At 35.5% G+C, this 25077-nt stretch overlaps 3 protein-coding genes across 3 annotated transcripts in view; 1 reads left to right on the top strand and 2 right to left on the bottom strand.

The window, feature by feature from the left end:
- Positions 1 to 22338, top strand: part of Brm (ATP-dependent helicase brm) — a 39348-nt gene extending 17010 nt beyond the window's left edge. Inside the window, exons 3-13 of the mRNA XM_076778733.1 lie at positions 13882 to 15767; positions 16404 to 16477; positions 16639 to 16888; positions 17077 to 17215; positions 17292 to 17453; positions 17540 to 17881; positions 17987 to 18415; positions 18496 to 18653; positions 18729 to 20703; positions 20785 to 20959; positions 21040 to 22338. Coding sequence (XP_076634848.1) covers positions 13882 to 15767; positions 16404 to 16477; positions 16639 to 16888; positions 17077 to 17215; positions 17292 to 17453; positions 17540 to 17881; positions 17987 to 18415; positions 18496 to 18653; positions 18729 to 20703; positions 20785 to 20959; positions 21040 to 21188 — 5739 coding nt within the window. The 3' untranslated portion in view covers positions 21189 to 22338. The remainder of the gene's footprint in view (positions 1 to 13881; positions 15768 to 16403; positions 16478 to 16638; positions 16889 to 17076; positions 17216 to 17291; positions 17454 to 17539; positions 17882 to 17986; positions 18416 to 18495; positions 18654 to 18728; positions 20704 to 20784; positions 20960 to 21039) is intronic.
- Positions 300 to 4116, bottom strand: LOC143347528 (uncharacterized). The gene is made up of 6 exons (XM_076776755.1): positions 3768 to 4116; positions 3137 to 3270; positions 2793 to 3055; positions 2346 to 2454; positions 824 to 975; positions 300 to 643 (listed from the first exon to the last, which is right to left on the bottom strand). The coding sequence occupies exons 1-6, from the start codon at positions 3897 to 3899 to the stop codon at positions 516 to 518; spliced, it is 918 nt and encodes a 305-aa protein (XP_076632870.1). The 5' UTR covers positions 3900 to 4116; the 3' UTR covers positions 300 to 515.
- Positions 6259 to 11970, bottom strand: LOC143347888 (uncharacterized). Its single transcript, XM_076777510.1, has 5 exons — positions 11817 to 11970; positions 11276 to 11409; positions 10435 to 10697; positions 9435 to 9692; positions 6259 to 7359 (listed from the first exon to the last, which is right to left on the bottom strand). The coding sequence occupies exons 1-5, from the start codon at positions 11883 to 11885 to the stop codon at positions 7220 to 7222; spliced, it is 864 nt and encodes a 287-aa protein (XP_076633625.1). The 5' UTR covers positions 11886 to 11970; the 3' UTR covers positions 6259 to 7219.
- Positions 22339 to 25077: the final 2739 nt, after the last annotated feature.

Below are 25077 nucleotides of genomic sequence, written 5' to 3'. Positions count from 1 at the left end.
CTATTTTATTTTTTTAAATATTCTTGTATTTCTTCGGTATCAAGTAAATTTATTTGTTTGTTATATCGTGCAAGTTTTGTTTTTATTTGAATATTTAGAAACAACAAATAAATTTTCAATACACGAGCAGAAAAAAATAACTAAATTTTTCACGTGATATAAAAATGACACTTAGTTGAAAGCAGCTTGGTAGTCAACGTGTTAAACTCGAGTTATAACATGAATAAAAATATGTATACAAATCTGGTTCTTATGTTTCTTATGTAATTTATGTTTAAAATTTTGTAGAATAGAGCCAACGAACGTGTATAATGTCTCAGAATGCAGACAAATAGTTACAAAGTTATTAAAAATATAACAGCATATTTTATTCCTTTTTACAAGTACACGTTAATCGATCAACAGCTTGTCTTTCGATTGTACATCGATCATTTAAATTTTAAAACGTTCAGTCCACATAAATATCTATTCTCGAGACTTTTTACTCCTTTACTGGTATCGAAATTGCGACCTGATCATACCTTTGTCAATCTCTTCCGCATTGTTTTTAGATCAGTATCGATTAATAGCTGCTTCACTTGTGACGCTAGCTTGTCACTTCCAGCGGCGATTGTGTTTGGTTTCATAAAATCGTACTCGTTGACTGAAAAGAATTATACTTGAATTTTTTAGATATTTTGAAATGAAGAATAAAAATGTGCTAATTTTTATTCGTGTTGATCCCTGTCCGTCTTTCTAAATTACAGTAATCAGTATTTAACGTTGAATACCGGAGCTACTTTTTCTATTCTAATTTCTAGCTTTCGTTCCTTTTGTGTGATACCTTTTGTGTCGAGTACTGTACCACCAGCTTCGCGAATGAGTAACAGACCTGCTGCAACGTCCCATGGTTGAAGGCCGTCCACTTGCATGCAATCCAGCGCACCTTTCGCTATGTATGCCATAGACAAAGCAGCTGATCCCATGTATCTAACTCTGAGCGTACAAGAAATTAACCAATTCACTATTATGTACAAAATTCTATTCTTCTTGCTTTCATCAAGTCGTTGAAATTTAGTATGAGTTTACGTAGCATATCTTCTTAAAATACCTTCCAAGAATGATGAAATTTTAGAAAAACAAAAATATTTCAACTAAAGTTTCTTTGGGGCCCAAACATTTATGCATAGCCTCGAAGGACTGTCAATGAACTTTTTATACACCTTTCATATTTATTACAATATGAATGTTTTTGAAATTCTATCGAAGAAATACTCTTTAATAATTCGATTCATATACGGGGTGTACGACCTCCACTGGGAAATATTTTAATGTGGGATTCTAGAGGCCAAAATAAGACGAAAATAAAGAATACTAATTTGTTGATGGAGGCTTTGTTAAAAAGTTATTAACGTTTAAAGTTCTGCCCGTACTGAATTTTTTTCTCGAAAATGCGCAGGATTTCGGGGGTATGTATAATGACCAAAAATGATTGCAATTGACCCCCGCAACCGAAAATAATTTTTTTAGAACGAATTGAAATTTTTTTTTTTCCGTTGAAAAATTTTACACCTTCTCGAATTTTTTTCTAGAAAGTGAGTAGGATTTCGGGGGTATGTCTATTCACCAAAAATGATTGTAATTAACCCCCGCAAACGAAAATAATTTTTTCAGAATCATTTGAAATTTTTTAATTTTGTCTAAAAATTTGCACCCTACTTGAATTTTTTTCTCGAAAGTGAGTAGGATTTCGATGGTATGTTTATTGACCAAAAATGCTTGCAATTGACCCCTGCAACTAAAAATAATTTTTCCAGAACGATTTGAAATTTTTGAATTTAATTGTTAATAACTTTTTAACGAAGCCTCCATCAACAAATTGGTATTCTTGATTTTCATCTTATTTTGGCCTCTAGAATCCACCATTAAAATTTTTCCCAGGTTTAGCCGAACACCCTGTGTGCCTTTCACATGCCCGTATTTTTAAAATACATTTTGAAATCAACAGTATGAAAATCAGTTTTAATGCATTACTTTTTTCAAAGTTTGACCTGTGAGAAAAAGGGAAAGAAAAGAGAAATAGTAAAAATAGGGCTCAATTTTCAATATTTTTGATCCGTTTTAGAAAGGATATTTCTTTAAAATTATATCAAAGGAATTCTTAACGTAATTTCCTATTAAGTGAAATAATTTATTGAACGAAGGATAGAATTACTTTTCAAATAACTGTAAAATTAACAGTTTTTAGAATTCTCGAAAATCTTTCGTGACCCCTTTGTTATAACCGGTGATAATAATTATGATATATTATAAAAATAATTCTGATTCTGCTCAGATCTAAACAATATTTTGTTTTCTATTCTTACCCCCGGGCAACTGAAGTAATAGCTTCGAATCTACCCATTCGGATGTCCCGATTTTTCGCGTGAGAACCCAACGAAAATAGTTCGAGGTCTATCAAAGCCTCCTTTAGTTCTGCAAGAAATAATCTGCGTGAGAAAGTTTGGCCAGTCGTGATTGTTTTTAGCAGGATCCTTGTATCTGTTTTCATGCTACATGAATAATAAAAATTAGAAAAGAAACACGGTAATTACGTTGCCTGTTATACAACGTTCAAAAACTATGATTCAGAAAGAGATGACTAATTCCAAGTTCGATCGATTATTTGTTACGCTATAAAAATGTTCATGGTGTCCGTATTCCGTTGAAACGGATGCAGTAATAATTTGTAACAGTTTGCTGTCCCGTGAATATTTATGCATGAAAGATTTTTCGTAGAAAGTTTCCGTTAGTAACAGCAAATGGAAATTCACCAGCAACGCAAGAGCTCTTCAATGGTTTTCCATTTAAAAATGCGCCTTTTCCTTTCATCGCAGTGTACAATTCCTCGGTCAACGGGTTGTAAATTATTCCTACCACGATTTCCTTGCAAACTGACAAACCGACAGATATACAAGTGTGTGGAAACGAGTTTACAAAATTTGTTGTTCCATCTATAGGATCTATAATCCACGTTGGCTTGTTCGTTAATGTCGGTTTCTCTTTCGTTTTAGCGAAGGTTTCTTCCCCGATGAATCTGTAATATTTCGTGTAGTATGGTATTGAACTTTATTGTTACTTGTTATATGCTAAACGAACAAAGAACCGTGTGACTCACTCGTGGCTGGGGAATTTTTCTGTCAGACGTTTCGTAAACAATTCTTCAATTTTTGTGTCATAATCTGTTACTAAATCCCACTCGTGATCCTTGAACTTGACACTCTTCGCTCCTTCGAAGCCGCATCTAAATATCTGACAAGAAAGTAACAGAAGAAAAATATAGATTAAATTTATAATTGTTGTGACTGTTATTGCTTATCTTGTTTAGGTTTATCTGATAAACGACCGCATTCAAAGAAAAGACATTGTTCAATCTATATACGTAGTCTTCTTTTTGCTTACATTTAGTTTATTACTTGCATATTTTTTAATTAGTTCAATTATATCAGTTTAACAGTGTCTTTGTTATTTATGAAAATTTTTTACTTTTCCGGTAGTCTTATTTTTTCGTTCTTAGGCTTTTAAACAAATGAAACGATAGCTGACCAGGCTTCTACGAAAGAATAATTCATGGTACTTGTAGAGGAAAATTATTTGGAAACAATTCGTATTCGCACCGACAAATAATATTTGTAAAACAAAAATGGTAATTTAGTTTCACGATAGAATATTCTTCGAAATCTTTAATTTAATTAATAACGTGAGATTAAGAAGTTTCTCGCTAAAAGGAGGAAGCGACTTCGACTCACCTCGCCTGCCTCCAAGGTTAGCTCCTTGGCAAACTCGAAGTAATTCTTAATGTCCACTTCGCTTGACATTGTCGTTGATGCAGAGGCTTTCAGTCGAGTGACTGAACGATTGAACGAACGCGCACTCCACATGTCTTGATTTTCTTATCACTATAAACGACGATACAAAACCGTGCAAAGGACGCGCGACTGAACCTAATCTGATTTCTTATCTAAGATGTCGTATCGCGCATAGAATATGTGACAAACCCCGAAATTTTGTTCTGCAACAAGTTTGAAGTTCGTAATACGCCCCGATTATGCTTTCGTTTGTGGATACATTCGCTTTGAACGACAAAATTGAAGATGGTAAATACTTACTAAATCTGCATATTTTTTATGGTTTTTTTTTACAAAAGACTGATCTTTATAAAGAAGTATATTTGGGGGAGGGTAAAAATGTAACGAGTTTTTGCATTCTTTGCATCTAGCCGACCGATAAGTGAGCGTATATAACGGGAGGACAAATTTAATTTAACCAATTTCAATAATATACTAGCCCAGACATAACCTATACAGTGTGTTCGGCCATCTCTGGGAAAAATTTTAATGGCAGATTCTAGAGGCAAAAATAAGACGACAATCAAGAATACCAATTTGTTGATGGAGGCTTCGTTAAAAAGTTATTAACATTTAAAGTTCCGCTTGTAGAACGGCAATTTATCCACCTGCTCGAATTTTTTTCTCGAAAGTGAGTAGGATTTCGGAAGTATGTGTATTCACCAAAAATGATTGTAATTGACCCCCGCAACCAAAAATAATTTTTCCAAAACGATTTGAAATTTTTCAATTTTGCCGAAAAATTTGTCCACCTACTCGAATTTTTTTCCCGAAAGTGGATAGGATTTCGGGGGTATGTCTATTCACCAAAAATGATTGTAATTGACACCTGCATTCAAAAATATTTTTTTTAGAGCGATTTGAAATTTTTTTTTTTTCGTAGAAAAATTTAGGCACCTACCTGTCGATTTTTCTTAAAAATTCCTTTTTCATTTTTAGTAATTTTGTTTGACGCCCTACAGAAAAGTTGTCTAATACTTTTTTGTAGGTACCCATGACCTCTACCTCAGAAAAAAGTTTCATTGAAATATATTCACAATTGTAGGAGTTATGGCTGTTTGAAAATTGGACCATTTCTATGGAGTTTTTCACATTTTGCGAGGTCAAGGACCAAATTTTCGAATATTTTTGTGATTTGTACATATTCTCCACCAAAATACGCGTTGTTTGCTTTTTTAAACATTAAAATCGTCCAATCCGTTCAGAAGTTATGACGTTTTAAAGATTCGCATGAAAATTCGGGCAGACATTTCTGGCTAGAAATTATATTTTCGTAAAGGAATTTTTTTCTCGAAACTGAGTAGGATTTCGAGGGTATGTGTAATGACCAAAAATGATTGTACTTGATCCCTGCAACCAAAAATAATTTTTTTAGAACGATTTGAAATTTTTTAATTTCGCCGAAAAAGTCCACCTACTCGAATTTTTTTCTCGAAACTGAGTAGGATTTCGGGGCTATGTCTGTTCACCAAAAATGATTATAATTGACCCCTGCAACTGAAAATATTTTCTCCAGAACGATTCGAAATTTTTTAATTTAATTTTTTAATAACTTTTTAACGAAACCTCAGTCAAGAAATTGATATTCTTGATTTTCGGCTTATTTTGGACTCTAGAATCTCTCATTAAAATTTTGCTCAGGGGTGGCCAAACATCATTAAAACTAATTAATTGATTTAATCAATATTCCGACAATTAGGTTTAATAATTAGGTTAGGTCTGGCTGTTTTTTATTTCGAAATTATGCATATATTAGTTACGTCTGTGTTAGTTAGTTAGTTAAATATACAGACCTAAGGGAAAGCCACTAATTTGAACTATTTAAAAACTTTACATCTATTTAAAAGTGGTTTATACCATATACATGTTTACATAGCAATATGTCTGAATGTGTGTAAAAACACAAAGTGAAAGCATAGTGGGAGTAAGGTGTAATAAAAAATTAATTATGAAGGTATTAACAAATTACAATTTGTAATCGTTAATCGTTCATGGCTACGATTATGATTGTAAATTGTTGCAATCGAGAATCGATTATAGATTATATATTTTAATCGTTAATCTCGACTGACTACGATTACGATTACGTTTAGAATTGCAGTTCTAATCATCATTGTGACCAAACAATTGCAATTTTTTATAGTCATTTCGTACATTTATTATAAATGAGTGACATATGTGAATGTATAGAATTTTACAACTTTCCCATACATTTGTTATAAATATCTGTTATCTTATATACGGCCTACTTTATCCAAATGCAATAAATTATGCAATAATCTGTAACAATTGAATTAAGAAAATTTCTCTTCCCCATAAGTGACCTTTCTGTTTATTAACATTCGAAGTACTTACGAGTTACTCAATTAATTAATAAATAAATGTCGACTAATTGTCAGTCTTAAACGAGCTATTTTTATTTAGCGTTTCGTCTCACATGTTTTGAGTCATCTTCAGAATGATCACAAATCATAAATAGAAACAGTAGAGAGTCATTATTTATAATTTGCTATTAAGCAAAGACAATAATATCAAACAAGGAAAGAAATTAGGAAATACAATAATAGTAAAAGTAAGCTGTGTAAATTCGAACACGTGGATTAATTAAACCTGAGTTTGCATTGTACGTGTCACATTTTATCTGTTAGATTAGATTGTTTAATAAAATAATCCCATTTACGAGTTCGAATTTACATTGTACATATTGCATTATATCTAATCATTTTTGCTATCATTAAGTATTTTCTACTGTTTTCTTGAGCTAATGTTATTTCGTTATCTATCATCGTTTCTTTTTAACATTTATAATTATAATTTTAATTTAATCGTGTTATATTACTTACATCTTAATACAAAATATGCTCTTTAAATATGGACAAAGTTTTTTAAATAAATAAAAATATGTGTCGAATCATGCGTCTGAAAACAGCTACGACTAGTAGAGTCTTCGTCAGTTAACACACTCAGTCCGCAAAAGGTTAACACAATTAACGTTAATAGGCATCTGGTTGACACCTTTTTAGCATCGTAATGTGATTTCTTACGAGAAGTTCGTTAGTTACTTTAATAACTCTACTCACCATAAATCGGAGGTATTGCTACATAATTTTAGTAATTATAGATGGTAGATTGATCCTAGATTAATCGAATCAATATTAATAATTAGTTGCTCGTAAAACGAAGAGGTCTAGTTTTCATTTATCAGATGTACTATTCAAGTATGTAAACTTCAAAGTGGTTTATGAGCAAAATTGATAACGCTATGTTAAGGAAAATGTACAGTCTACCGATAACGTTGTAGCGAGCAATTACTACTGTTACCGATATGTCAAAAATTTTCTGTTCAGGGACTTTTACTTCGCTTTTCCATATATTAGAAACTTCTTCTCTGATGTCCTAGCGTCAGCTTTCTTTATCAGTGCTACGAGTTCGTTGGCCAACTTGTGATTACCAGCTGCTGCCACTCTTGGTGTCATTACGTTGAATTCTCCCCCTAAAACAGATCATTCTTTTATTTCTACGATGAAATTCTATCGTAATTGTTCATAAAAATGATTAACACTAAGATTACGTTCAGTAAGTTATCAGTAAAGTATATAGGGTGTTTGGCCACCTCTGGGAAAAATTTTAATAGGAGATTCTAGAGGTCAAAATAAGACGAAAATCAAAAATACCAATTTGTTGATGGAGGCTCCGTTAAAAAGTTATTAATAATTAAATTCAAAAATTTCAAATTGTTCTGGAAAAATTATTTTTGGTTGCAGGGATTAATTATAAGCATTTTTGGTGAATACACACACCCCCGAAATACTACTCTCTTCCGAGAAAAAAATTCGAGTAGGTGTTGAAATCTTTTGGCAGAAAAAAAATTTTTTAAATCGTTTTAAAAAAATTATTTTCGGTTCCAAGAGTCGATCGCAATCATTTTTGGTTATTACACATACCTCCGAAATCCTACTCAGTTTCGAGAAAAAAATTCCATACCGAAAATCTAATTTCAGGCCAGAAATGGTTCCCCGAATTTTCATGCGAATCTTTAAAACGTCATAACTTCTGAACGGATTGAAGGATTTTAATGTTTAAAATAGCAAACAACGGGTATTTTAGTGAAGGATATGTAGAAATTGCAAAAATATTCGAAAAGTTGATCCTTGACCCCGTAAACTGAGAAAAACCCAATAAAAATGGTCCAATTTTCAAACAGCCATAACTCCTACAATAATGAATATATTTCAATGAAACTTTTTTCTGAAGTAGAGCTCATGAGTACCTACAAAAAAGTATTACACAACTTTTCTGTAGGACGTCAAACGAAATTATTAAAAATCAAAAACGAATTTCTAAGAAAAATCGACAGGGGGTATGCCTAAATTTTTCGGCGAAATTGAAAAGTTTCAAATCGTTCTAAAAAAATTATTTTTAGTTATGGGGGCCCATTACAATCGTTTTTGGTTAATAGACATACTCCTGAAATCTTAACCATTTTCGAGAAAAAAATTCCTTACCGAAAATATCATTTCTGACCAGAATTGTTATCCCGAAATTTCATGTGTATCTTTAAAACGTCATAACTTCTGAACGGATTGGACGATTTTAATGTTTAAAAAAGCAAACTACGCGTATTTTGGTGGAGAATATGTACAAATCACAAAAATATTCGAAAATTTGGTCCTTGACCGTGCAAAATGAGAAAAACCCCATAAAATTGGTTCAATTTTCAAATGGCCCTAACTCCTACAATAGTGAACGTAACGCATTGAAATTTAGTATGGAAGTAGAGCTCATGGGTACCTACAAAAAAGTATTACACAACTTTTCTGTAGGGCGTCAAATAAAATTACTAAAAATGAAAAACGAATTTTTCAAAAAAATCGACAGGGTATGCCTAAATTTTTCGACGAAAAAAAAAATTTCAAATTGTAAAAAAAATATTTTTGGCTGTAGGTGTATATTACAATCATTTTTTGTGAAGAGTCATATCCTCGAAATACTACTCGTTTCCTAGAAAAAAATTCGAGGTGTGAAATTTTTCGACAAAATTAAAAACTTCAAATCGTTCTGGAAAAATTATTTTCAGTTGCAGGGGTCAATTACAATAATTTTGTATGAATCAACCTACCCCCGAAATCCTATCCACTTTCTAGAAAAAAATTCAGTACGGGCGGAACTTTAAACGTTAATAACTTTTTAACGAAATCTCCATCAACAAATTAGTATTCTTGATTTTCATCTTATTTTGATCTCTAGAATCTCCCATTAAAATTTTTCCCAGGGCTGACCAAACACCCTGTATTATAACGCGAATCGTTTAAGAGGTTTACGTTACTATTTATTAATTAGTTTTCAATGTAGTGTTGCAACAAAGAGGAAGACTAAGAAAGACCGAGTATTAACTTTCTTTTACAAAATAGCTTTGAATGTTTACATTTAATGCATTCGTTTCAAAGCTATGAATTTTTTTATGATAATTGATATAAATAATTGTACTTTCGTGATACTTTAGTACTAATAATGTATTCAAATTTTAAGTTGCAACATTAATAATAAAATATGCATAGCGATACGAACCATTTGTGTCTATGACTACACCATTGGCTTCCCTAATGATTAGTACGCCAGCAGCCACATCCCAAGGCATCAGATTGTCAGTGTGATAAGCTTCTGCTGCACCCATGGCCACGTAACAAAGAGTCAATGCTGCCGATCCCATTGTTCGTACTCCGTGGGCTACCGAAACGAAAGCTTCCAGTCTTCCAAGAGTAACGTCTCTGATATTCTCCATCGTCGCGTAGGATACTTCGTGACACAATAACGACTGTTCCAACTCTAAAAATGCATCGATGTGATAATGATAGATTGTTTGAAAACAGGTATCATGGTACTCTACAGAATTGGACAAAAATAAAAAGTTAAAAGAACAGTCCCGAATGAAAGGAGTAAGACCACTGTAAAAATTTGAAATAAAGCGTTTTTTTTCACTGTCTGTGACACTAGCGATGGATCTAAGCGATCAACTCATTCGACAATATTGTAAAAACTACAGACTTAAATCCATTATTAAAACAACGATATATCATTTCGACTTCGTCGAAATTTTGGATTTACACAGCGATATATGTATATTTTGGTTAAAACGAATCGAGACAGAAATTCTTCGAAATAATTCATCAACATTTATAGACTACACGCATGCTTGTGGAATATCAAAATATTTGCCGCGTGTTTTTGTTTGAATACGCAGATATTTTGTTATCTATGTTGAGGCTGTAATCACGGAATTTCGATCAAGTCGAAACGATACATTGTCGTTTCAGCAATGGGTTTAAGTCTAGCTCTTATAATATTGGAGAATAAGATGACGATTCAACGTCGATCGAGTTGTTCGTTTAGATCCATCACTAGTATCGCTGTCTACATGGTCTGTCGACAGTTTAAACATATTGCTTATATCGAAACTTGTATCGCAATAAATACCAACGTTAGTAGACTGCTTTATGCACTACCACGTAACATAAACATGTTTATATTTATTTAGTTATTTTTCCATATCATATTTTTTTGTACTTACTCTCCACCTTAGAACTGTTAATAGGTTTTCCGTTCAGGAAAGCACCACGTCCTCTCCTGGCCGTAAACAACTGTTCTAGTACAGGATTATAAACAATGCCAATTTCTAGTTCTTTCTTTACTGCCAATGCAATCGATATACAAGTGAAAGGAAAAGAGTGAACGAAATTAGTGGTTCCATCTATCGGATCGATGATCCATGTTGGTTCGTCCGACAGCTCCGGCAAATGGTTTGTTGACGAAACGGTTTCTTCGCCAATAAATCTAAAAAGTTTATAAATAATTATCAATTCGGAATCTTTCGTTGGTTGTCTCCGCGAACATGATGATGATCGTGTTTTGAACGAGATCGTAGATCAAATTTAGGGGTTGACGAGTTAAATTTATGAAACAGTGTTTTTCAAAATGGCGTCGCTCTTAAGTAAGGCAGAGATGGTTGGCGGAATTTGTATTTAGATAAAATAAGAGAACAACTACTTATTCGTAACTCGTTAAGTGAAAAACGTCATGAATAAATTGTTTTATATTTCTATCATTCAAATGAAATTTTGCCCAATGATATTGTTAATTTAATCGTACTCTTGCTTGTAACAAGTATTACAAATATGAAGTTATACGAAATAATCAATGTTGTCACCACATTGGTAAAGAAGAAAATACAATTAAAAAAACAAATATTAAAATTTTAATATTTAATACTTTTTCCCCCCTTCGTTTTTTATAACGACTGACTAGATAATGTTTGGTGTGTTTCTGTTCATCGACCACTTCAGTTTGAACTATGCCCCGTCCATAAAGCGTCCATTCGAATCATAAACACCCCTCGTGAAAGGAACACGTACTTATGCTTTGGAAATTCCTTCGCTATACCGTTTATCAATATCTCTTCGAGCTTTTTGTCAAACTGCGTCACCAGATCCCAGTCACCAGCTTTGGTCTCGATATTCTTACATCCTTGAATAGCATCCCGAATTACCTGAAAAATACAGAAACTTTGGTAAAGCCGCTTCGATTCGTTTCAGATCTTTGTTTCTCGTGAATAGTCTACTTTTGTGTTTTAATCTTCCAGCTTACGGAACTGAACACTACCAAACGAATTGTATAACGAAATCCGATAACAACAGTGTGACGAATATTAGATGAATCGATTGCTATTGCTTGCCTTTTGCACGAAAACAGCTGTGTTTTAAAGTTATCTAATGTCGATAAATATTGTTGCGTTTGCAATTTGCACAACTTCCGATAATTGAATTAAAATTTAGCGAAAACTATTTACTTGCGAACAGAAAAGTTCGTTTACTGTTTCTAAAATTTTAACATTATTTTTGATTGTTGAAACGAACCGAAGCCGCGTAAAAGGAACTTTTAATTGAATTGAAATACCTTTCCCGATTCCACGGTAAGCTTCAAAACGAAATCGTAGTAATAATTTAGTTCTTCTTTGTTGGTCATGTTGGATGCTGTCTGTAGGTCACCGATTGTCAGTCTATTGTGTCAACTTGCGTGATTCGAAATAACAGCATCGTCCGTCAAACCTCTGTTCTTATGCTACGTCTGTCAACCCCCACTAGGAAGTTGCGTTTACACAAACGAACATTAGCCTTGCATTTCCCCGAGTTCCTTTTCATGTACACGACATGTGATTATCACTAACTGATTACATGTAACAATCGCTGCGCAATTCTTACAATCTTGCTCGCGAAACTCGCCGACGGGGGTGAAAAGAACTATTAACGCCATAAACTGCTGTCATACGTTTTAATTTGATATCAGTTTATTCAAATTAACGTTTTAATGCACAGATTGACGGACAAATTGGAAAATAAGGCTGCAATAAACAGTAACAAGTAACACTAATGAACCAATAAAGGGAATTTTTAAGGTATATTCACATTTGAATTGCACTTGCATACTTGAAAAACATACTAATTGATTTTAATCATTAGAATTCCCCATGCTGTATTAATTTATTTGGAAGTTGGAAACTTGCTATTTAAGTCTCCAAAGATCAAGCTTTTGATGTCTTCTAAATAGAGACTATAATAGAGGGAATTTTTAGGATATATTCACATATGAATTCCCCTTGCTGTATTAATTTATTTGGAAGTTGGAAACGTGCTATTTAAATCTCCAAAGATCAAGCTTTTCTGATGTCTTCTAAATAAAGACTATAATAGAGGGAATTTTTAGGGTATATTCACATATGAATTCTTCTTGCTGTATTAATTTATTTGGAAGTTAGAAACGTGCTATTTAAATCTTTAAAAAGTAAGCTTTTGATGTCTTCTAAATAGAGACTATAATAGAGTGAATTTTTAAGGTATATTCACATATGAATTGCACTTGCATACTTGAAAAACATGCCAATTAATTTTAATTATTCGAATTCCCCTTGCTGTATTAATTTATTTGGAAGTTGGAAACGTGCTATTTAAATCTTCAAAGAGTAAGCTACTGATGTCTTCTAAATAAAGACTATAAATAAATCTTGTTATGAGTGTACCGTTTGATAGTATAATTTTGAAACGCATCATTCACATCTTCCTGCTATTGCAAAATTGAATGAAGCGGAAAAGAAAGATTATTCAAGTTAGCATTCCCGAATACGTTGTTTCACGTCGTGGCTGCGTGTGCAGTTATGTCACACCTGGACCACGTGCATGACCGATGATCGTACTCGTGTTTATCTATACAGGCAAAATAATCTTTCACAGTGCGTCACCGCACGTGTAATCGTAGTCCCAACTGTACTGACCATTATCGGAACGTGCCACGATATGTACAAACGTGTCACAACAAATTTCCGTGATTCAAGCGATCGTCATTTGTAATTCTACAACAATACCGTTTCCAAACATATGTATATAGTTTTGTTTTCGTGTTTGCAGAGTTAATTTCGGCGACAAAGAAAAGGAACAAACTTTCGGAAATTTAGCTAATTCGAACAGTGAAAATGTAATTCATTTTATTAGCTTTATTTCTTATCTGTTTTTGTTATATTATTGCGGCAATTTCGTTTGAAAATTATGACGGATCAAGAGCAATAAATCGAATCTTTCTTTCTGCCGTTTCTTTTTTTCTGTTTTATCGTGGATTACGTAGATAAAGATTATTTTTACGTGCAAATCCTTTTATACCAGGACTCATAAAACTAATAGTTTCTATGACTGTAATGCTTTCTTGATCTAATAAATATCGTCGACTGTTATAAACCGACTGAATTTACTCAATTTACATAAAATGGTACTTGATACAGGAGATCCGTAGTATGTGGCAGTGATTTATGGGTTTTTAAAAGTTTCTGAAAAGTTTTTTGAAAGTATTTCTTAAGTGGAACCAAGCTTAAATTGTAAGAACCGATAATGGTCAAAATCTTTTATTTAATTTTTTTGTTTAAATTTGTAGTTTTGTTGGTAGTAGATACTCTTAGGGTTAACATAATTTTCAGAATCAAAGTGTCCAATCGAACAGCCAAAATTCGAGCTCCCCACAAGGTCCTGGAGGACCAATGGTACCGGGTCAAATGGGACCAAACGGGCCCCAAGGAACATCCCACATGATGCAGTCTGGTCCAAATCAAATGACCACCTCCGGGCCGGGACAAATGGGAACAGGCGGGCCTGGTCAAATGGGTCAGGGTGGTCCTGGTCAAATGGGGTCAGGTGGCCCAGGGCCGATCGGACCAAGCCACATGGGACAAGGAAGCGGAGGACCACCGGGCGGTCCCCACATGAATCAAGGACCTGCACAAATGGGTCCTGGAAGTGGACCCGTATCAGGGCCACAAATGGGTCCTGGCGGACCAGCCAACTCGCAAATGGGCCCTGGAGGTCCTAGCCATATGAGTGGTCCTCCAGGATCGGGTCATATTAGTACAACCGGTCAACCGGGCCAAGGACATATGAGTTCGAGCGGACCACCTGGTCCAGGTCACATGAATACGAACGGATCACCAGGATCAGGACACGTAAATACAAATGGTCCTCCGGGATCTGGGCATATGAACACTAACGGACCTCCAGGTTCAGCACACATAAACGCCAGTGGCCCACCTGGGCCAGGAAGTCATCTAAACAGTGGTCCGCCCATTTCGAGCCATATGAATGCAAGTGGTCCACCAGGATCGGGACACATGAGCGCCAGCGGACCGGGAAGTCACATGGGGCCTGGAGGTTCGAGTCAGATGCCGCAAGGTGGCCCTAATGCACACAGCATACCACCAGGTGGTCCGAATCAAATGGGCCTTGGCGGTCCAAACCAGATGTCGTCTAGTAATCAATCTCCGATGGGTCCGAATCCCATGGTACCCGTTGGTCCAACGGGACAAATGGGACATAATGGACCTTCACAGATGGGCCCAAATGGGCCTGGACAAATGAATATGGGAGGCCCATCGTCGCAAATGGGATTGGGTCCAGGTGGTCCTGGTAGTCAGGTAGGACCAGGTCAATTAGGACCAGGAAGTGGCCCTGTGGGACAATTGGGACCGAACGGTCTTGGACAAATGGGTCCAGGAAGTGGTCCCGGAGGGCAGATGACTTCCAGTAATGGGCCTGGAGGTCCTTTGGGCCCTGGAAATAGTCCTGGCGGACAAATGGGATCTAGTGGTGGTCCAGGAGGACAAATGGGTCCTGGAAACGGCCCCGGTGGACAGATGGGACCGGGAAGTGGCCCTGGTGGGCAAATGGGACCAGGAAATCATTCTGGAAATCCAATGGCACCAGGCAGTGGGCCTGGTGGTCAGATGGGTCCGGGAAGTGGTCCTGGTGGGCAAATGGGACCAGGAAATATACCCGGAGGACAAATTGGTCCAGGAAATGGTCCCAGTGGGCAAATGGGACCCAGCGGTCCTGGAGGACAGATGATCCCCAATGGTCCAGGTGGGCAAATGATACCTGGCGGTCCTGGAAATCAAATGGGGCCTGGTGGACCTGCCAATCAGATAGGACCAACTGGACCAAACAGTCAAATGGGCCATGGTGGGGCGAATCAAATGGGACCTAATGGGCCAAGTGGGCAGCCATCTTCTGGTCAAATAGGACCTGGTTCTCAAAATCAACAAATTATTTCTGCAAGTTCAACGCCAATGGGACCCAGCACACCTGTGAATCAGATGAGTCAAACTGGACCTGGACAAGTTGGTCCCGCTGGCCCTGGAGGTCCAACCGGTGCTGGACAAGAAAACTTGAATGCTCTGCAGAAAGCCATTGATTCTATGGAAGAGAAAGGGCTGCAGGAAGATCCACGTTACTCTCAGTTACTTGCTTTAAGGGCTCGACAGGGTAGTATGGGAGAGAAACAAGCTTTCAGTTCTCAACAATTACAACAATTACGGTACGTTACTTATAATAGTATTAGTATATAATACATTACTCACTTTTACTTCATGTGCATTCGTGGGCCTTCACGAAGGGGTATGAAAAAAAGGAATTGAAAAAAAGTATCTCCGTGGCAAAGGAATTGATTTATTCAGTTTCAAAGTAAGACATTGTATCTTATAGCACAGTTAAAAGTATTATTAAAGGTTTTGTGAAGGAAATTTCGATCTTTCGAACAAGAAACATCTTGGAACCCCAACAAAAATTGGAGACGAGTTAAAATCGAGCGAAACTTTCAAAGAATATTATTTTTCTATTGGAGTAAAAAGTTCTTCCTTATGTGGCTTACTCCTAAGCCTTTGCCTATTAGGATTATTATTTGTTTCGAACATTCGAAAATGTCATGAAAAGCATTGTTGGCGCAAAACCACTATCTTCTTTTTAGAACGAGGATTAGGCAACTGCACGAGCATTGATAAAAATATATAAATGCTGATGGAGATTATTTTCATACTAAAAATCTAATTTGACTATTCATAAGTATACATTAAAGTTACTAAAGGAAGGTCGAAAATTAATTTGTATACCTAATATGTTGATTAATTTATTATTACATTAGGGTATATACATTTACACATATAATCGTTTACAGTGTACAGATAATGGCATATCGATTATTAGCAAGGAATCAACCATTGACGCAACAACTGACGCTTGCTCTTCAAAGTAAGCTAATATTACAATTTTTTTTTTTATTTTTATTAGGTACGATTTGATTTCATTTCCAAAAATATATATTTAAACATCAATAAAATTGTATTGTGAAAATAGAAAAGTAGAGTAGGATGAACCGCGTGGAGGGTTTGATGTAAAATTAATGGAAATAGGTGGAGCACCTCCTCCTCCAGGTATGGGACAACGGCCATCCATAGATCCATCTCAAGGAACCACTACTGCCGCGGGACCACAAATTCCTGGACCAAACGTAATTGGTTCTGCAGTTCCTCCAAGACAAGGTTGTCAAACCCCACAACAACAACAACCTCCACAACCGGGTGCCAAAACTAACAGAGTAACGAGTGTGGCGAAACCAGCTGGTTTAGACCCGCTATTGATATTACAAGAACGGGAAAACAGGTGCTTCTTACTGAATTTATCGTTGTAGCCTGATCTATAGAGATTGCATTTTAATTAGAGAACTAAAACATAATAAAGCATGTGAAGAAAACAAATTATGCCACATCCTACTTGTTATATGGTTTTACTAGATTAATTATAAAATGTCTATTAATCCTGTGTAATTAAATAAAACTATATAACAACAGAGTGGCAGCACGTATATCATTACGTATGGAACAGTTGAGTAATTTACCAACCAATATGCCAGAAGATCTTCGTGTTCAAGCACAAATCGAATTGCGGATGCTTAGGGTATTAAATTTTCAAAGACAATTACGTTCAGAGGTGATTATTAAAGGAAAACCATATTGCTACATTTACAATTAACTTTTAGTTCAGTTGGATTTATGATTACTTTTAGATTTTAGCATGCACGCGCAAGGACACTACATTAGAAACTGCTGTAAATGTAAAGGCCTACAAGCGTACAAAGAAACAAGGTCTTCGGGAAGCTAGGGCTACTGAGAAACTTGAAAAACAACAAAAATTAGAAGCAGAACGAAAACGCAGGCAGAAACATCAAGTAACTAGATTTAGAATTATTTTATTAAAATTCTACATACATACACTAACCGTATGTTTCATTTCTTTTTATTCTTTATTTTAAAGGAATTTCTTAATTCTGTACTTCAACATGGTAAAGATTTCAAAGAGTTCCATCGAAATAACGTGGCCAAATTAGCCAGGCTTAACAAAGCAGTTCTGAATTATCACGCCAATGCGGAACGAGAACAAAAGAAAGAACAAGAACGAATTGAGAAGGAACGTATGAGACGTCTTATGGCAGAAGATGAAGAAGGATATAGAAAGTTGATCGATCAAAAGAAAGACAAGCGATTAGCTTTTCTGTTGTCTCAGACTGACGAATACATTAGTAATCTAACTGAAATGGTAAAACAACATAAAATTGAACAGAAGAGGAAGCAAGTGGAAGAACAAAAACGCAAGAAAGTATGTATGATACGATAAGTTTTTTCTGCGATTAATCGATTTATAATTGAATATTTTGTACATTTGATTTTATGTACTATATTTGATATGTATGCTTAAAAATAGAAAAAGAAGAAGTTGCAAGATGGCGAAGGAGGCGAAGATGGAAACTCCAACGAAGACACTCGTATAGGAGTAATCGAAATTGCGACCGGGCGCACATTAACTGGCGAAGAAGCTCCATTGATGAGCCAACTTTCAGCATTTTTAGAATCTCATCCAGGTTGGGAACCGATTGAATCAGAAAGCGAAGATGATGATGACGATGACGATGACGACAATGACGGCGATGACAAATGTGATCACAAAGAAAAAGCGCCGGGTGATTCCGAAGAAGATAAAGTGAAGAAAACGATACACAAAGCAAAAGTAGAGGATGATGAATATAAAACCGAAGAACAGACGTATTACAGTATTGCGCATACTGTTCATGAAGTGGTAACAGAGCAAGCATCGATCATGGTCAATGGAAAATTGAAAGAATATCAAATAAAGGTATTGTATCGAAAAAATAACATAAACTGCCTAGCTTAACTAGTCTCGTTTCTATGTTTAACGGAATATAACGATTTCAGGGGCTGGAGTGGTTAGTTTCATTATTTAATAATAATCTCAATGGTATACTTGCCGATGAAATGGGTCTTGGTAAAACTATTCAAACTATAGCTTTGGTGACTTATCTAATGGAGAAGAAGAAAGTAAACGGACCATTCCTTATAATCGTGCCGTTATCGTATGTATTATTTTGAAAAAAGATCTTTGAACCATTTATTAAATTTATTTTAATTGTTTATTTAATTGTTTCCAGTACATTATCAAATTGGGTTTTGGAATTTGAGAAATGGGCTCCTAGTGTTGTGGTAGTATCATATAAAGGCTCACCGGCGGGCAGAAGAGCTATTCAGTCTCAAATGAGAGCCACGAAATTTAACGTTTTGCTTACTACGTATGAATATGTTATTAAAGATAAGGGCGTTTTAGCTAAATTACAGTGGAAGTACATGATCATCGACGAAGGTCACAGAATGAAGAACCATCATTGTAAATTGACACAAGTGCTGAATACACATTACTTAGCTCCTCACCGACTTTTACTTACTGGAACACCATTACAAAACAAATTACCCGAGCTGTGGGCATTACTAAATTTCTTACTACCCTCGATTTTCAAATCTTGCAGCACTTTCGAACAGTGGTTCAATGCTCCATTCGCAACTACCGGTGAAAAAGTAGAACTGAACGAAGAAGAAACCATCCTCATCATTCGTCGATTGCATAAAGTGCTACGTCCTTTCTTATTAAGACGTTTGAAGAAAGAAGTTGAATCTCAATTACCTGATAAAGTGGAATATATTATCAAGTGCGACATGTCTGGATTACAGAAAGTTCTTTACAAACACATGCAGAGTAAGGGAGTGCTGTTAACTGACGGTTCCGAGAAGGGAAAGCAAGGCAAAGGGGGCGCTAAAGCCTTGATGAATACCATAGTGCAGTTGAGAAAGTTATGCAATCATCCATTCATGTTCCAAGCTATCGAAGAAAAGTATTGCGAACATGTTGGTACGCAGGGGTCTGGCGTAATTACAGGGCCTGATTTGTATCGTGCGTCTGGGAAATTCGAGTTACTGGACCGTATTCTTCCAAAATTGAAAGCAACCAACCATAGAGTGTTGTTATTCTGTCAAATGACACAGTTGATGACCATTATGGAGGACTATCTAAGCTGGAGAGGATTCATGTATTTGCGATTAGATGGTACGACAAAGGCTGAGGACAGAGGAGACTTGTTGAAGAAGTTCAACGACCCCGGTTCTGAATATTTCTTGTTTTTGTTATCAACGCGTGCTGGTGGTCTCGGATTAAATTTGCAGGCTGCGGATACTGTGATTATCTTTGACTCCGATTGGAATCCACACCAAGACTTACAAGCACAAGACAGAGCACACAGAATTGGACAAAAGAACGAAGTACGTGTACTCAGATTGATGACGGTGAATTCGGTCGAAGAAAGAATATTGGCCGCGGCCAGGTACAAACTAAACATGGACGAAAAAGTTATACAGGCAGGAATGTTTGATCAAAAGTCCACCGGTTCTGAGCGGCAACAATTCTTGCAAAGCATCTTGCATCAAGATGATGCTGAAGATGAAGAAGAAAACGAAGTACCGGATGATGAGACAGTCAATCAGATGATTGCTCGAACCGAGGGCGAATTTGAAATATTCCAAAAGTTAGACTTGGAAAGAAGAAGAGAAGAAGCAAAATTAGGTCCAAACAGAAAGTCTCGATTATTAGAAGAGGCTGAGCTGCCCGATTGGTTGGTGAAAGATGACGATGAAGTTGAAAGGTGGACCTACGAAGAAGACGAAGATAGATTCCTCGGACGAGGTTCGAGACAACGAAAAGAAGTTGATTACACTGATAGCTTAACTGAAAAGGAATGGCTGAAGGCAATTGACGACGATGGTGCTGAATACGAAGAGGAGGAAGAAGACGACAAGAAAAAGAAGAAAACACGAAAACGAAAGAAGAAGGGCGAAGAAGACGACGAACCTATGCCAAAGAAACGGAGAGGCGGTGGATCCTCGATTGATCCAAAAATAAAACGAGCCATGAAGAAGTTGCTTATGGTAGTTGTTAATTACACCGATAGCTCGGATGGCAGATTACTTAGCGAACCATTTATGAAATTACCATCTAGACGAGAATTGCCAGATTATTATGAAATTATTAAGAAACCACTAACCATTAATAAATTACTTCAAAAAATTGAAGAAGGAAAGGTAAACATATAATTTCTATGCGATATCGTTTTTATTAAATAATTACAGATGTATTCATACAAATTAATTTTTCTTTTGCAGTATGCCGATTTCGATGATCTTGAAAAAGATTTTATGCAGCTTTGCAAAAATGCGCAAATTTATAACGAGGAAGCTTCTTTGATACACGAGGATTCGATCGTTTTGCAATCCGTTTTTACAAATGCGCGGCAACGTATCGAGGAGGAGGGAAATAATTCAGAAATGGATGATAAAGGTACTTTTATATTATTATAATTTACCGTAAAAAATAATTAAAGTGCATAAATAATTCTTATGTGCTCGTGACTTTTCAAGGGGAAGGAGAAGAAGGATCGGACGCTGATTCTAGTGTAAGAATGAAAATTAAATTAAAAGGAAGGAAGGGTGAAGGTAGAGGAGGTCGAAGGAAGAGAGTTACGAAAAAGTATATATCCGATGACGACGACGACGCCGATGACAACTGAGAATTGTATGTGACTTTTTAGAATAGACAAGATATTATAGATGAAAGGTACCTTTAATCAACTATCTCAAATTCAATTACTATCCATGTGTACAATTGTGATTATATAGATAAACTATATGATATTATTCCTCAAAGAAGCGATCGAGCATTATAACTTGATTACACGGTATAATGATTTTATTGCCAATCAGGTTGTACATCTCAGAAATTTGATCATTGCCGACAATTAAAACTTTGAAGTCTACGTTAAATTCAATTCTGTAGATTTTATTCGATACGCCATGAATTCTAACAGGTCACTGATTATTTCTTATTTTAAACGAGCGTACGTGCCACTTGTGCAATGTACAGTATGATTTAGCGTCGAATAGTAGTGTGTAATTTTATTCTACTGTTAAGGCCGGTATACAAAGATCTTACCGTATATTATATTCGAAGATAAAAATGATAGAAACAACATACTATACCGTTTTATGAGAATATACATATGTATATATATGTATATACATGTCTATCTATGTATATATGTATATATATATACATATATATATGTATATATAAAAAAGGAAAGATATAGTGAAGATCTCAAAAAGTTTAATGGATCTTGTATTTTCGATGATCTTAAACTACCAAAAATTTGTTTAATATAATTTCATACTTTCGACCAGACAAGTTATTAATGCTATGTCTGAATGACAATTTAATTAACAAAAATGTAGGTGTATGTATGTGTGTTCGAAAAATGTTGATTTCTAAGGTACAACATTGATTAATATACATACGTTAAAACAGATGGAGAATGTATATTGATATTTTTTCCGAGGGATTTAAATATTATTTAATACTTTGCGTTAATTGCATATATAAAAAACAAGTACCGTGAAAATCAACAATTTGTTTTTTAAACATAGATCAGTAAATAGCAGAAAAATCTTCGTCTAGAATTCTATATCGTAAAAAATGATTATTAATTAACATTGTATTGTAACTTTACCATATGTATAAGTGAATAAATCTTGAAAAATGTCCCAAAAATTACGTACAAACATGTTTTATTATGCTAGAAATGATAGAAAATCTTTTATTTTAATGTACAAACAATATTATATATAGAGCTTGATTTTCATCGGTTATTTTACACTCGTCTAAACCAGTACCCAATTATCAAATGTTCTGTTTTCTAACCACAATTCATATACTCTTACATTCTTCGTAGATTTGTGCAAATTTTACTCTGGAATAATGGATAAAAACTTTTTAGATTCGTTCGAAAGCTAAGTTTTTAACCCTGTGGCGAGGCAATCGCTCACACTGTTAAAAGAACAGTAAGCAACATCCGACGAATTTCCTCAGAATCCACCATATGTTAGGGGGCAATTCTAGAGACCAAAATGAGACAAACATTACGTACTCACAGACGTATCGACAGCCTTACATTAGTCACAAATGGTGTACACCGAGAGGATAACGGATTCGGGGTCGCGGGACGATTGTATTTCTGTTCTAACTTTCTTAAATGTTTTCGACATTTCACGCGGCATAGAGTGGAAATAAATGTTTAGAAAAAAAATAGTCTACAAGAAACCGAGGTCGATGCAATCTAACGTTTGTATACTCTTTGAAAACTCTTTTCGTTTGTGACTGAGCTTCAACGCTGCAGGAAGGCTGCGTTAGAAAGTGGTACTAAAACAATGTGTTACATAAATGTTAGAATATCCTTAGATTGACAGTAATTATCTCTGTGAATTTACTTTGCTTATATGTATGTGCCTATATAGGTTGGAACGTAAAAATACATGGGCAGTCGTGATTCGAAATTGTATGCCATTGACGCGAGGACGGACTTCAGCTGTTCAAGAGCGAGAAGGAAAGCCTCACACTAGCGTTCCTTATCGTTTTCCCGAAGTACCGAGCTCACGTGTAGATGGCTCGTGCGGTAATATGCTTGCTATCCCCACCACTCCGTTAGACGCTAAGGAAGTTCGTCGTCACTACTGTCGATTTCGATGCACTCAATTGTGCCATATCTGGCCATACTGTTACATGTACGTCGCGTCGCGAAGTGTCGGCACGAGAGTCCTCACGACGTTACCTTTGTGTTTGCTGTACATCAAATGCATACTTCTGATTAAACCTTTATTTCGAAGTTGTCGTTTCCATAGTGCCAGATACCGTCAATTCAAGATTTACGATTACCCGAGGTACGAACGGAGGATAACATTCTGTCGTGAACGTAGCATGAAATCGCGATTTGGGAAGAATCACGCCAACGGGAAAGTAACGGTCTCTGGCGACCTTCGATTCTTCACTGCCGGCCGAAAGTACCTTGTTTTGTTTTTAACGAATCGCGTAGAATATTTTTATACGACTTTTCCACGAGGTTACGTTGACTTTTCGTGAATGTGTTGCCGAGTGCAAGTGTATGTTTACGGGACAACTGATATGAACACCGCGTGTGCATGGCGGGAGTTTCGAGTGTGCAGCGTTTCTTGATGCATCGTGATGTGTGGTGCCTGTTAGAATAATGATTCTGGAAGCATCTATACAAACTTGCGGAAATTAGGTTTTCACGAGTTACTGTTGGTGAAATAAATTTAATTTTTAATATGGCAGACTTTGTACCAAATTAAATAGAGACGTTAATTAAACATTAAACATTGAACATTTTATCAACAGCAAATGTATATGAGCTTGTACATCGAGAGCCTGTGACAGACTGAATTCAAACTTTTATTTTAATTAATAAAAAAGAATAAATATCAAACAAGTGAAATAAATATATAAATCTTCTTCGCCAACAGTAACTCGTAAAAACCTAATTTCCGCAAGTTTGTATAGATGCCTCTAGAATCATTATTCTAACAGGCACCACAGTGACACAGGACATTGCGTCAGTGTAGTGGTATCGACCATCGAAATAACGTCATTAGACAGTGTACTTATTGTATGTCGTTTGACTTAACACAGCTAGGAACTGGGCCACGATGCAAAACACAATCTCAAGGTATGAAAATTTTGATTTTCCTCTAACCTGTGTATTATAGTTTTCAATTAACGCGATACTTCTGCATCCCGAACCTCCGCCTACTTCGAGGGATAACAGTTGTTTACAATATTTATGTAACTTATAAAAAATTTCATGTAGAAATAAATATTTCTCAGCCAAACGCTTTTCTCTTGTTTTAGAAATATATCAGTGGTTTGCAGTAGTTTAGTTTGGGTCTAATATTTGATCGAAGTACTACAAAAACTGTAATAGTTTTTACGAATTAAAATCGTCCAATCCGTTCAGAAGTTATGGTATTTTAAATATACACATGAAATTTCAGGGAAACATGTCAATGTATGGTCAGACGGGAAATTTTCAGTAATGAATTTTTTTCTCAAAATTGCGTAGGATTTTGGTGGTATGTCTGTTGACCAAAAATGATTGTAATTGACCCCCGCAACCGAAAATAATTTTTTTAGAATTAATTAAAAATTTTTTTTTTCGTCGAAAAATTTAGGCACCTACCCCCCCTGCCGATTTTTCTTAAAAATTACTTTTTCATTTTTAGTAAGTTTGTTTGACGCCCTACAGAAAAGTTGTTTAATACTTTTTTGTAGGTACCAATGAGCTCTACTTCCATACTAAATTTCAATGCGTTACGTTCACTATTGTAGGAGTTATGGCCATTTGAAAATTGAACCAATTTTATGGGGTTTTTCTCATTTTGCGGAGTCAAGGACCATCTTTACGAATATTTTTGCGATTTGTACATATTCTCCACCAAAATATGCGTAGTTTGCTTTTTTAAACATTAAAATCGTCCAATCCGTTCAGAAGTTATGACGTTTTAAAGATTCGCATGAAAATTCGGGCAGACATTTCTGGCCAGAAATTATAT

This window comes from Colletes latitarsis, chromosome 11 (assembly GCF_051014445.1).
Source record: "Colletes latitarsis isolate SP2378_abdomen chromosome 11, iyColLati1, whole genome shotgun sequence".
NCBI lineage: Eukaryota > Metazoa > Arthropoda > Insecta > Hymenoptera > Colletidae > Colletes > Colletes latitarsis.
Note: the sequence above shows the minus strand (reverse complement) of the source record. Positions and strands in the feature narration are given on the sequence as shown.